The sequence below is a fragment of the Microplitis demolitor genome, chromosome 9, assembly GCF_026212275.2.
Source record: "Microplitis demolitor isolate Queensland-Clemson2020A chromosome 9, iyMicDemo2.1a, whole genome shotgun sequence".
In the NCBI taxonomy this organism is placed as follows: domain Eukaryota; kingdom Metazoa; phylum Arthropoda; class Insecta; order Hymenoptera; family Braconidae; genus Microplitis; species Microplitis demolitor.
Window position 1 is genome coordinate 18,698,910 of NC_068553.1, and position 12,985 is coordinate 18,711,894.

The 12,985-nt window shown below is 28.3% G+C and overlaps 2 protein-coding genes across 5 annotated transcripts in view; one reads left to right on the forward strand and one right to left on the reverse strand.

Moving 5' to 3' along the window:
- Positions 1–9,846, forward strand: part of LOC103575603 (calcitonin gene-related peptide type 1 receptor) — a 108,134-nt gene extending 98,288 nt beyond the window's left edge. For 3 of the 4 annotated variants that reach the window (XM_014443718.2, XM_053742030.1, XM_053742031.1), the window contains 7 exons: positions 33–159; positions 303–529; positions 4,934–5,104; positions 5,362–5,485; positions 6,323–6,364; positions 6,551–6,634; positions 8,232–9,846. In XM_014443718.2, the coding sequence (XP_014299204.1) occupies positions 33–159; positions 303–529; positions 4,934–5,104; positions 5,362–5,485; positions 6,323–6,364; positions 6,551–6,634; positions 8,232–8,447 (991 nt within the window). In that variant the 3' untranslated portion in view covers positions 8,448–9,846. Of the gene's footprint in view, positions 1–32; positions 160–302; positions 530–4,933; positions 5,105–5,361; positions 5,486–6,322; positions 6,365–6,550; positions 6,635–8,212 lie in introns of all 4 variants that reach the window. The other variant, XM_053742032.1, reaches the window with a different exon arrangement.
- Positions 9,847–10,076: 230 nt separating this feature from the next.
- Positions 10,077–12,444, reverse strand: LOC103575604 (transmembrane protein 19). Its single transcript, XM_008555455.3, has 5 exons — positions 12,061–12,444; positions 11,580–11,978; positions 11,410–11,514; positions 10,492–10,707; positions 10,077–10,430 (listed from the first exon to the last, which is right to left on the reverse strand). The coding sequence occupies exons 1-5, from the start codon at positions 12,197–12,199 to the stop codon at positions 10,267–10,269; spliced, it is 1,023 nt and encodes a 340-aa protein (XP_008553677.1). The 5' UTR covers positions 12,200–12,444; the 3' UTR covers positions 10,077–10,266.
- Positions 12,445–12,985: the final 541 nt, after the last annotated feature.

Genomic DNA, 12,985 nt, shown 5'->3' on the forward strand with positions numbered 1-12,985 from the left:
ATTTAAAATTGATTTTTAAATAACTATTTTAGATCACTAAGATGTGCAAGAATAACTCTTCATATGAATCTCTTTGCATCATTTGCCGTAAATAATGCTCTTTGGTTAATATGGTACGCTTTCATAGTGACAAATACTGATCTACTTATGGAAAATGGTGTAAGTATTTTTTTTTTATTACAAACAAACATCTAAAGCCATCACTGACTGTCGCTGTAACCGATCAATCAGTTGAAATTAATTAACAAATATATGAATGTATATCAATAAATTAATTATAAGAAATTAATTTTCTGTAACAGATATCCTGCCGTTTGTTACACATAATCCTCCACTATTTTCTGTTGACCAATTACGCGTGGATGTTGTGCGAAGGTTTTTACTTGCACACAATTCTCGTCAATGCATTTACAAGTGAGCATAATTTAGTCAAATGGCTAATGGCTATTGGATGGCCGGCTCCAGCACTCGTTGTCTTAATTTATGCATCATTACGATTCACATCCGACGATCCTATTGATAATTTGAAGTAAGTTTTCATTTATATAATTTACAATTAACCGAGAGTACGAACAGACGATACAGAAATTTTAAAAATAAAAATTAAAATCTTTTCATCTATTTCTCGTTTCATAGAATTCAATAGCAGTTTTTTTTTTTAACGAACATAAAAAAATCCTTTGACGCTTCTCTATTTTTTATCTACCGTATAGAATTTTTTTTATTTCTTTCACGTGGAATCTAAATGAAGGAAAAAGAGAATGAAAGTAATCGTCTTATCTTACTGAAGTTTCATTACTAAAATGGGAGATACTAAGTGAGGCGTAAGGAAATAATACAAGCATTTGAAATTGAGTATAAATTGAAAGTGTGTTAATGTTTGGGTGAACATATATATGGTATCCTTGTTAAGGATAATTGAAGTTTGTTCATGAGAAAAATTTAATAAGGTTAAATTAAACTGAGCATCAATCAACTCTTGATTACATTTAATTAAAAATTTTATTTTGTTTTTATTTATGATTATTAATTTATTTATTTTTTTTTATTCATCACTTTAGACAAGAAATTAAATTTTTTTTTATATAGAATTTAATTTTATTGTAGTCAGTACCAGATTTTGTAAAGATCATAATTTTAAAAGCATAAATTACTTGAATTGAGCTTCAATCAGTCGTAATTCGTCAAGGGGGTTGTGTTGAGCCTCGTAGAAAAAGAAACGATGGGTTAATTTTCACAAAAATAAATAGACGAGAGCATGCTCCCTAGCCTAATAAGGCGAGTCCAGATTTTCTATGGAATTTCTTAGATGATGACCCTGATCTGGGACTGACCATGGTCTGTGTCTTCCCTGGCCATTCGCGGCATCATAAGTCGAAAAAAGAACTTTTCTCAGAACTTTTTATGGGTTTTCCTAATAGAGGACATCATAATGAACAAAAAACGTTTATGGTATGATGGGTTATTCCCAACAGGAGCAAAGTTACAGGCTGTTTTTCATAAAAATGCATAGACAGTGTCATCTGCCCGTATCTGCCCGATGTCGATTACTCAAAAAATAAATTTTTTTCTGGAGGTTTCGAATTGTTTTCTACTAAAGGACATCATAATGAACAAAAAACGTTTATATTGTGATGGGTTATTCCCAACAGGAGCAAAGTTACAGGCTGTTTTTCATAAAAATGCATAGACAGTGTCATCTGCCCGTATCTGCCTGATGTCGATTACTCAAAAAATAAATTTTTTTCTGGAGGTTTCGAATTGTTTTCTACTAAAGGACATCATAAGGAACAAAAAACATTCATATTGTGCTGAGTAATTCCCAACAGGGAAAAAGTTAGAGGCCTCTCTGCATAGAGAATCATCTACACCCATCTTCATATGGGCCTGAATTCGAAAAATAAATTTTTCTCAGGACTTTTCATGGCTTTTCCTACTAGAGGGCATTATAATGACCAGAAAACGTTTATGTTGTGATGGATTATTCCCAACAGGAGCAAAGTTAAGGGCTACTCTTCATAGAAAAACATAGAAAGTGTCATCCTCATTTATCTTCATTTATCCTCAAATGGGTCATTTTCGAGTTTAGACGAACTCGGAGCAAATCGAGGGGCCTCTTCACTTCATATTATGTATCCACGCAATAGAACGCACCCTAAAATACATGAAAACCGCCACTTTCTATGTCTCGTTCAAAAAAAAAGGGAAACTGAAAAGGGGATCGTAAATAGAAAAAACAATTTATAATGAAATTATTTCCACCATTGTCTCATTAAAAATAAACTCAGTTACTCTCATTAAATATGACATTACTAAAAGGTAACAATAACTATCCAATAAAATAATAAATGAATTATTAATTAATTAATCAATAAAAATGAACCATCGTGAATATTCGCATCGACGCAATTTAATATACATAAATATACAAATACAAAGCAAGTGCCACGAGGTCGGAAGTGGCGAAACACAAACAAGAGAACGAGAGTAGAGAATGTTAAAGGGTAGTTACACGATATCATACAACATATACCAATACAAAGTAGTTTTACTCAGTAGGAGTGCAGTAGTTAGAGAGAGCTTGCGGTAAAAGCTTGCAAATAGGACGATCCCTCAGGACTTCCGTTCATATCGCATGAAATGCCACTCTGAATAAACTTTTATTTGCACAAAATACGACGCAGCCAAGATGACAGATCTTAATGGATTTGAATCAATCACTATAAAAATCTCAATCTTTTTACATGAAATTTTAAAAAAATCTTATTTCAGTATAGACAAAATAAATTTTTAAAATTGCCTTCTTCCATTTCATTAGTGATGGCCTAAAAATATGCAAATACGCGAGACAACCAGATAGTCACGTTTGTTATTTATCATTATTATTGCGCAGCTCAATCGCGAAGCACTGAAATGTCTTCTACACAGAAAAAATTTCCCTTTGGACAATTAAATTGGTTGTGTTAAATTCTATTAAACTAAAATTTATTTGGGACAGCTAAATTTTATTAAGTCAATATAATCTATTCTATAATTTTTAACAAATTATTTAATAGACTCTATTTGGTTGACATTAATATTTCTCTCTCTAAGATAATAAAATCATTTGGTAAAGTTAATAAAATATTTATTCAATGGACAACTAAACTATTTCGTAGTGCCAACAAATCCAAATATTTGAAGCTAAATATTATTATATTAACTCTAATAAATATTACTTAGACACAAAAAAATATATTCATTTAGAATAAATATATATATTTATTCGAGGTTGATAAATATATATTTGAACCTAATGATTGTTGATTTGAAAGTTGTGGTGTTAGGCAGCAGCAGCGGGAATAGTTCGGTGCTCGCCACTAGATCGCGCCTACCATTTGTGGTGTCCCTGGTAAGAAACTTATTTAGAACTTTTATATTCGCCAGCTTGAAGCATTCATGTGACGGGTTATCCGCTGAAAATTTTCGATAGTAATAGAGGGGTAGCCTGTATTATACTATGACATTAATGTTTAATATTAATGTTTTACCTGAGCAATTTTTGTCATCGTACGAAAAAAAGTCCGTGTCAAGGAACGAATTTATTTTTCTAAATATACATTTATTTAACTGTCAAATAAATATCCTGTCATTTTAAAATAATATTTTATTATTATTAATAAGTCATTCTCTAAGGATCACTCACATATTTCATTATGTCTACTTTTTAAACTCTACAGGTAATCAATTTGATTTGATGCTTGCTACTAAACGCATAATTATCTTTACTAAATATTTTATAGTTTCTATTAATTTGTTTTGTTGGTCGATTATACAATATTTAGTGAAAACAACCAGAAATATGATCGACAACGGGCAATCAAATCATTTTCTTATCATAACCAAACTTTACTTATCAGGAAAAATTTTTTTTCTCAGTGTATCAAATATTCGAAAATAGAGCAGTAGGCGCAAATGTGCTTCTACTCTAATATGAAAAAAAATTTGATTTTGATCTACAGGTGACCGAAAGCAGACTTAAAATTATTGAAAGTCTAAATAAGAAACAGTCCGTCAAAACTCTATTAAATTTAACGTCTTAATTATTTTTCACCCGAGTTTCGAATCATGTAATCGCGGGTAGTTAAATATGACAATATTACAGTAAAATATATAATTTGGGACTGGGTTATAACGTATAATGCATCTGCGTTATGCTAAATATATGACGGATAGCAAATTGATTTATGCTGATAGTAGACAAGTTGGAAGATCGATTGACGTAGTAACCAACGCTCTGTTATAGAGAGGAGTAGCATAGAGTAGAGTATCGCATACCCTATGGCTCGTTGGATATTGCGGTTTGTCCATTGGATTAACGTTCTGGTCTCCATATAATATTGAACGTATAACGAGACTCTCATTCCGGGGTATAGTCACATAGATTTAGATGTTGAGTTTATCCACGGGTTACATTAACATCAGACGGAGCTTGGATCAGGGTGACGCTCAAATTCAAATGTGTCTATGCGGTTTTATTTTAAGTGTATTAGCTACTAATAATTATTGCTCCGAATGTTGAATTGTATGAGAGACAGTTGTTATATATATATATATATATATATATCATATGCTGAATAATTGATGGTATAGATTTTAATTCGACCTAATTTTCTTCATACATTTTAATTAACATTAATCACGAATGTTTTATAAATTTATAAGATTTTTTCAGATTACATATATTTTTAAAAGTACATATATTTTTTTAAAAAGCGAATTAATGAAAAATTAAAAGTTGACTCATTAAAAAAAATCTAATAAATGTTAGGAGATGAAATTATTTATTGACTCAAATATTAATTGACTTTTTTTAATTTTAAATTTTGAAAGTTGTAATAAAAAAAAATTCTGTGGATTGAAAAATTAATTTGTGTTTTAAATTGAAACCTAGATGCTGGATTGACGAAGGAAACTTCACAAACGTCCTGGTTTATCCCGTGTGCGTGTCAACTTTTCTAAATCTTCTCTTTCTATTCAACATCGTCCGCGTTCTTCTGACGAAGCTGAGAGCCGGACCGGCTATCGGGACCCGGCCATCACGGTCTATACTTCAAGCTTTCAGGTACAGACTCCATATCCGCTGAAACTTTTTCCCTGATATATTAACCTGAGTAATGTTACTTTTTACCTATTTCTGTTTTTTTTTTTTTTAAACTTTGGCCATTTCAGTGCTAAACTTAAAGTTAAACTTCAACACAAAAGATCATTATCGTCGTCGCATTAAATGGGCTTTAGCAGAGAATTATTATCCCCAATTCAAAGTTTTTTTTTTTTTTGTATAAAAATTTATCTGACAGATAAACAAAAATATTTTTTCAGAGCGACTTTGCTGTTAGTTCCACTTCTGGGTCTCCATTATCTCGTGGTACCTTTCCGTCCTCCTAAAGGGCATTCTTGGGAAAAGACTCACGATATTGTGTCAGCTGTAACTGCTTCATTTCAGGTATTTTTTATCAATTAATCAGTTGATTAATTTTTTTTTTTTTTTTAATTAAATCGATAGTTTATTTAACTTTCGAATTTAAAATAATTGTAAGGTTTTTTTTTTATGGAGACACTGATAAGTAATGACAGACTTTAAAACACTTATACAAGATAGTATTGAAGCGACATAAATGTGCTTTGCTATTTGTTGAAGCATATACTAAATTAGATGAGAACACCTTGAGTGCTTGTACTTAAATGTAAAGTTACTTATCGTTATTTTCAACAAAATAATATACAAGTTGACTTATAAAACTGCTTTTATCTACTTTACGATAATAACAATAAGTTATATCATTTATAACTCAACAAATATAAAAGTTTAATTGACGGATTATTTAATAAATTTTGAGAAACTATAAATTTTAAAAAGTTTTGATGGTAAAATTTATTTTCCAGCGAAACTATAAGTTTTATAAAAAAAAGTTTCAAATAAAACTTGTAGGGAATTTAATTTGCTACAAAAAAGGTCTGATAGCTTATTAACGTATCTCTGATAGTTTCTGAGTTATAGAGAAAATAAACAAGGGATCAATTGAGAAGAATAATACAAAAATTGTTTTTTGGACTTTGGGTTACTATTACGTCGAAATAATCTGATGTACTTAAAAACTCAATGAGACCTTTTTTGTAGATAATTTCATAAGCTACAAAATTGCTTATATACATTTTTTTCATATCTATATTACTTTAGACGGAATTTAAATTTTATCACAACAACTTTTGGATGTTAATTTAAAAATTTTAATTTTCAAAAAATTAAAATAAAATTTATAAATTTTTATTTAAATTACAGGGTCTTTGTGTCGCCATTTTGTTCTGCTTCTGCAATGGCGAGGTAAGAAAATATTTTTAAGTTTAGTGACGTAAATTTGAATTTTTTTTCTCCATATCAGAATTTAGCAATTTTGAATTACAATGAAAGCAATAATAATCTAGAGCAAGTTTTTGTGTAGATTAATGCTGTGATATTGTTAATAAATTTTGATTGATGAGTTCTTTGTACAAATATTGTATATTTTAGGTCATAGCGCAGTTTAAACGAAAATGGGAAGGTTCAGTACTTATCAGAAAACGTGCCAACTCATGCACTGCAACAACAGTATCTGTGAGTAAACTAAAACCGTAGTAAATAATATATACCAAAAATATACATATACATATATATTTAAAAAAAAACTTAAAGGAATAGAGTAGATTGTATGGTTTATGCCTTGTCATGTAGAGCTTGCATTTATTATTATTATTATTATTATTATGTTGCGCAACAATGCACGCATGTGCATTATAAACTAACTTTTAGCTTCTTTGTTAGATTAATTGTGAAACGTAAGCAATTTTGTTATTTATTGTTTGTCTACTTTTTATACGCTATAGAATTTTTCTATAGAATGTTATGTTATTATTTCCGCAGACGCGGTAGTTTCTCGCGCCACGAACAGGTTCAAAAAATAAGAATTTCATTTTTAACTAACACGATTTTTTAAAAATATTTTTATGACATAGCAAACTCAATTAATTGAAATTGGTTAATTAATCGTTTATTAAATTTCCCGCATGAAAATACCATGTATGATAAATATATATGGAAAAATATATGATCAATATGGGAGCATATAAATGGCCAAAAACGATATATATTTTCTTATATATAATATACTGTTTTAATATAACTAATTATATACGTAAGTTTATAAATTAATACATGTGTTATATATATTTATAATCATATATGTAAACTTATAAGTTAGCACATATATGTATTACATATATTGATAATTATATATGTAAATTTGTAAGCTAGCACACATATATATTCTGAACACAATGTTTGAATCTTATAACAGAGAGAGAAAGACAGAAAAGAATAGATTTTATTTATTCTTACATATATGTGGAGACTTATATGCTTCTATATATCGAAAAATATATAAAAATTTATAAAGTTGAATACATGGTACATATATCGTGGCATATAATGATGAATTATATATGTATTCTTATTTGTTTCCATATATAAATAACATTTATGTTTGAATATATTGAAATTATAACTTTTCAAATATATGAATAATATATTGAAGTTATACGAAAATATATGAAATCATATAAGAGAAAACATATATAAAAATATAATAAAATCGGCCAAAATCTATATACAGTTCTATTTAAGATTTCATGTATCGTCACATATATATTTATATCTGTAACATATATTTTTGAACATATATTTACCATATATATTTTCATGCGGGCTTGTAAAGGATCAACATATATCCGAACAAAGTTGACCGTAACCTAAAATTCGACAAACTTTTTCCAAAATACAAAAGTCTAAGACTTCAATTGAGTTTAAAGCGAAAGTACAACCTAAAAAAGGTTTTCCACAAAATTCTGCTTACGTTTAACAATTAGGAGCTTAAAAAAACGTTGTAAGAAATAACTGGCCAATGGCGTGATGCGGAATAGAGCTAACAGCATTGAAGTAAAAAAGTATCTTAGGCCTGTGAGCCTGGAGAAAATTAATAAATAATGAGTACGATGATGCGAAAGTACGATGACTGATTGAATGTAAAGTAAATATTGTCATTTAATAAAATGAGCAGTAAGTTTAATAAAAGAGTGTCCGTATCATGCCAATGGCAACAATCGAGTCGAGTCCATTGTGGGATGTTGATTGTTTCAGTTTGTCCGCTCGACCGCAGGTCCGGTGGCGGGAGAGGAGAAGGTGTGACTATCAGACAAAATTGCCTATGGAGGAAAAGCTTGAGAAGCTCGTTATCAATAATCACAATCATCATCAGCAACATCATCTTCATGACAACAAGGATCCTCATGATAATGATGTCGATGAACAAGAGATTATTATCAAACACAACGATTCAACTTATGACCTCAAACAATATCAAACTCAATGTTGATTGGATTATAATTTAATTATGTTTATATTAAGTGTTAATGAGTAATTGATGATTGTTTTTGTATTTGTAATTTTATGTATCATAAGTATGTTGATTATTATTAATTATTACTTAATGTCTTCCTGAAGGACTACTATTATTATTTTATTATTATTATTGAACTTTTAATTGTTATATTTAATAATAATTATTATTATAATATGCGTATTTTATTTTTTTAAATGTAAATTTTGTATAAATTGCTGAAATATATATACGCTTTATTGCTAAATGTTAAACAACGATCTGTAGGATATTTAATTAGATGATAATTATTTTTTTTTAATTTTCATATTTTTACGGCCTAATTTAATATTTATTATTGGTTGAAAATTATAATAAGTTTTTTTTTTTAAATAGAAAGTAAATTTTGGAAAAAATTGATATCTTATAGACCAGAAAAAAATTTTTATATATGATCATATATGAAAAATGGACTTATATGACCATTTCAATAATTTTTCCACATTAGCCAGATTTTTATGATCATATATGATCAGATATTCATATGTGCATCATATATGACATGTCGACATATAGGACCATATCTAAGTATTTTTTCCAATTAAGTCAAACTTTTATGATCATATATGATCAGATATTGATACATATGATCATATATGGCCATATATGATCAGATATTGATATATATATGGTCATATATGACCATATCTGAGAATTTTTTTCCAAATTAGCCATATTTTTATGATTATATATGATCAGATATTCATATGTGCATCATATATGACATGTCGACATATAGGACCATATCTAAGTATTTTTTCCAATTAAGTCAAACTTTTATGATCGTATAGGATCAGATATTGATACATATGATCATATATGGCCATATATGATCAGATATTGATATATATTATCAGACATTTATATATATGATTATATATGACCATATCTGAGTATTTTTTCCAAATTAGCCAGACTTATGGTCACATATGATCAGATATAAATATATATGATCATATATGACAAGTGGCCACAGAAGACCATGTCTGAGTATTCTCTCCTGAATCGGTTAACGTTTTTTGATCAGATATTCATATATGTGATCATACATGATCAGATAGTTACAACTATGACCATATATGATCAGATAATCATAAATACGAATCATTTACAATCTTAACTGGTCACAAGCCCTCACATATGATCATATAAGACCATATCTGATCATATATTTAAAAAAAAAAAAAGTAATTTCTCAATCTTTTAAAATATTAATATTAATTTTTCTTAATTATAATTATAATTTTTATAAATTAGCTCAATTACAAGACACCAAAATTATAAAATTTTCAATTGTTTCCTTAACTCTGATTAAAAAATAAATTTCATAATTTATTATTAATTTAAAATTTTATAATAAACAACGAGCCATTAATTATAAAATTATTTCCTTTATAAATTTATGTACTTAAACTAAATAAAAATATTTTAAATACATATCTCTATATGTATATATATAAATATATATATAAATGTTAACTGTAAAATATATAATAAATTGTAATTAAAATAAAAAAATAAAATACATAAATATAAACAACTAATTAATAATTAATTACAAACATATTAATATATATCATCAAGAAAAAGTATTTTTTATTATATTTAAAAAATATATACAGCTAAAGTATTTTACTGACGTACAAAAAATATTATTTTCAACTGAATTAATTATTCCCGAGTATTAAATTGTTGTAATATCAATTTGTAATTAACAATAACTATTAATTACAGTCTTGTCCGTAATTTTAAAGTACTAATGAATAAACGGCCAAATAAAATTAGCGATCCTCGGAAGCGTAAGTGCGATTCCAATACTAGACAAAAGATTGACGCTGTGATTATCAAGTATTTGTCGACCGCAAATGTGTTTTACTCCTTTACCAGGTCGCTCCACAATTTTACCCGACTCATTTACCCCTAAACAAATAAAAATATCAACAATAACAGCAATAACTTATTAAATGTGTAATCTTTTTACCAGAGTATTGTAACGTCGCACCCAAAATAGAATCAAAAATGCTGCCAAGTAAACCTCCAAGACCGGCGATCAAAATAATCGGCCATTGCGGCGCTGAATTTTCTAGCACTGCTGAATCAACTGTATACAGTACAGCTAAATAATGAAACAAACCGACTAATAATCCTCCAAGTAATGACATTAATAAACCAACCAATGATACTCCTCCGTTAGTTCCTTAAATTATTTAATTTTATTATTATTTACTATCCCAATTACTAAAGTCCAAGTTGACATTTCAAAATTTCCCGCTGTTTTTTAACTCTGAATTTTTAAAAAAATTTAAATTCTGCTTTGGAAAAAAATCTACTGCCGCAATCGTAAGAACTTTTTCAGACTTAAATTTAATTAAATTTAAAAATAAATCGGTCTAGTGATTTATTAATTAAACAACACGCACACACACACGGTTTCATACCTAAAGAACTTCGAAAATTTGAACTTTGGTAAATTCGAACTTCGGTAAATTTGAATTTACCTTTTTTCTCAGGCTTTGTGTGCGTGAACATATAAAATATTCAAATTTTCAAATATTCAAATTTACAAAACCTGAGAAAAAAGATAAGTTCAAATTAGTAAAGTTCAATTTTCAAAATTAATTAGCTCGGTTACCAACACACATATTTACACACATACACACGCACACACACACGCACACACACAGACGCCTGTCTGAAAATTTTCAGAAAAAATTTTCAAAAATTCGACCAAAACTAATAACTTTTTCTTTTTAAAAAATTTAAAATTTTCAGCGGGAAATTTAAAATCTAGTTTGCAAATTATTTACCATAAAATTAAATTTTTAAAATAATTACTGAGCAATTATAATACTTAAGTAATTAATAAAAAATGACAACTAAAATTAATTAATAAAATTACCACGTGGAACTTTTTTCCTGGTCGTTATTAAAAATGGATCTGAATTACCAATCGCTGTCCCAAATTCCGACGCCCAAGTATCGCCATTACAACAAGAAAACGCTCCTAAAATAATAAAATAAATAAATATAATCACTGCCAAAAAATAAATATACATGAATTGTATATACCTAGAATACCAATGGATAACCAGGAGCTACGATAGTCTTTATCAAAATCAATGGGTCTCTCCCCGCAACCGACATCCAGCAGATAAAGCAACGCGAGCTGCAGTGCCATGCCACCATTGCACAGGACCTGGATCCAGTTCCTCTGTCCTCCTTCTTTGAAATCAACTTCCAGCTTTCGTTTTTTATCCATACGGAACTTAGTCGCCAGAGATGAGGTGACAAAAAAACACATGAGATCCGCCAAGTGCGCGTAGTTCGTTATCGTCAGGACAAAACCAACGAACAGACCCAGTACTGCTCCACTTAGATCTAGACTACGTCTCTTAAGACCCCATAGGGAAAATAATATGGGAATTACTATCGCTGATAACCATCTCCAGGGTGAAATCACCGCGGGATCTGCGAAATAAAAAATTAAAAATTGACAGCAGATAATTTTTTTAAAAAATTACTGTATTTAAAATTTTGAAAAATTTTTTACCTTCAGTCTGATGCTCAGCAGGTGAAATAATTGAATACATGACGTTTATTATCCATAATAACATTGATAAAGGTATCGCAAATGCAGTAACAATTACCGGCAATAATACATTTGATTTTTTATTGTCATTACGTGACATTGTTTATTTTTACTGTGTATTAAGTCACTTAATTATAACCTTACTTGAGATAAGTAAAATAAAATTTAATTTCATTCATTTACATAATCTGGACACTTGTTATCAATTTATCCAATTGATATTTACATCACGTGTTGATAAAACAAAAACAATGTCAAATGTCAACGTAAGCATTTTTTTTACCCCACATATGTGTAAACATGCGTTTATTTGGCAGTCATACGCTCAGTACAGTGACATTTAGAAAATAAAAAAAGCGCGGGAATTTTTTTACCATTTGAATTTTTAAATTTTAAAAATCAGTTTTCTAAGAAATAAATTTATTTTTTTATTAAAAATTAATTATTTTTAATTTTATAAAACGTAATTAGTGTATAATTATAATTATAATAATAAAAATAATTGTAATTAAAAAATTTTAAATTTAATTAATAAAATGACGTTTATTTACTTTAAAAAATTTTAAATTTATATAAATAATTAATTGAGTAATTGGTAATTAGTTTGTAATTAATTATAAAGTTAACAGAGTAGTAGGTGTCTTTCACGCATATCCCGTTTACGCATATGTATCAATTACCCATCTCCCGATGACATATATTCCAATTATTCAAATTCTTATTACACATATATTTGATTACATATATGTCCAATTATTCATATCCCGATGATACATATGTAATTTATTTTTCACCAGAAATTTATTAATTTGGATTATTTACCGCAATTTATAAGAATGTATTTTCTTTTCATCTTTGTAGGTGGAGCCACAAAATTTAAATTAAT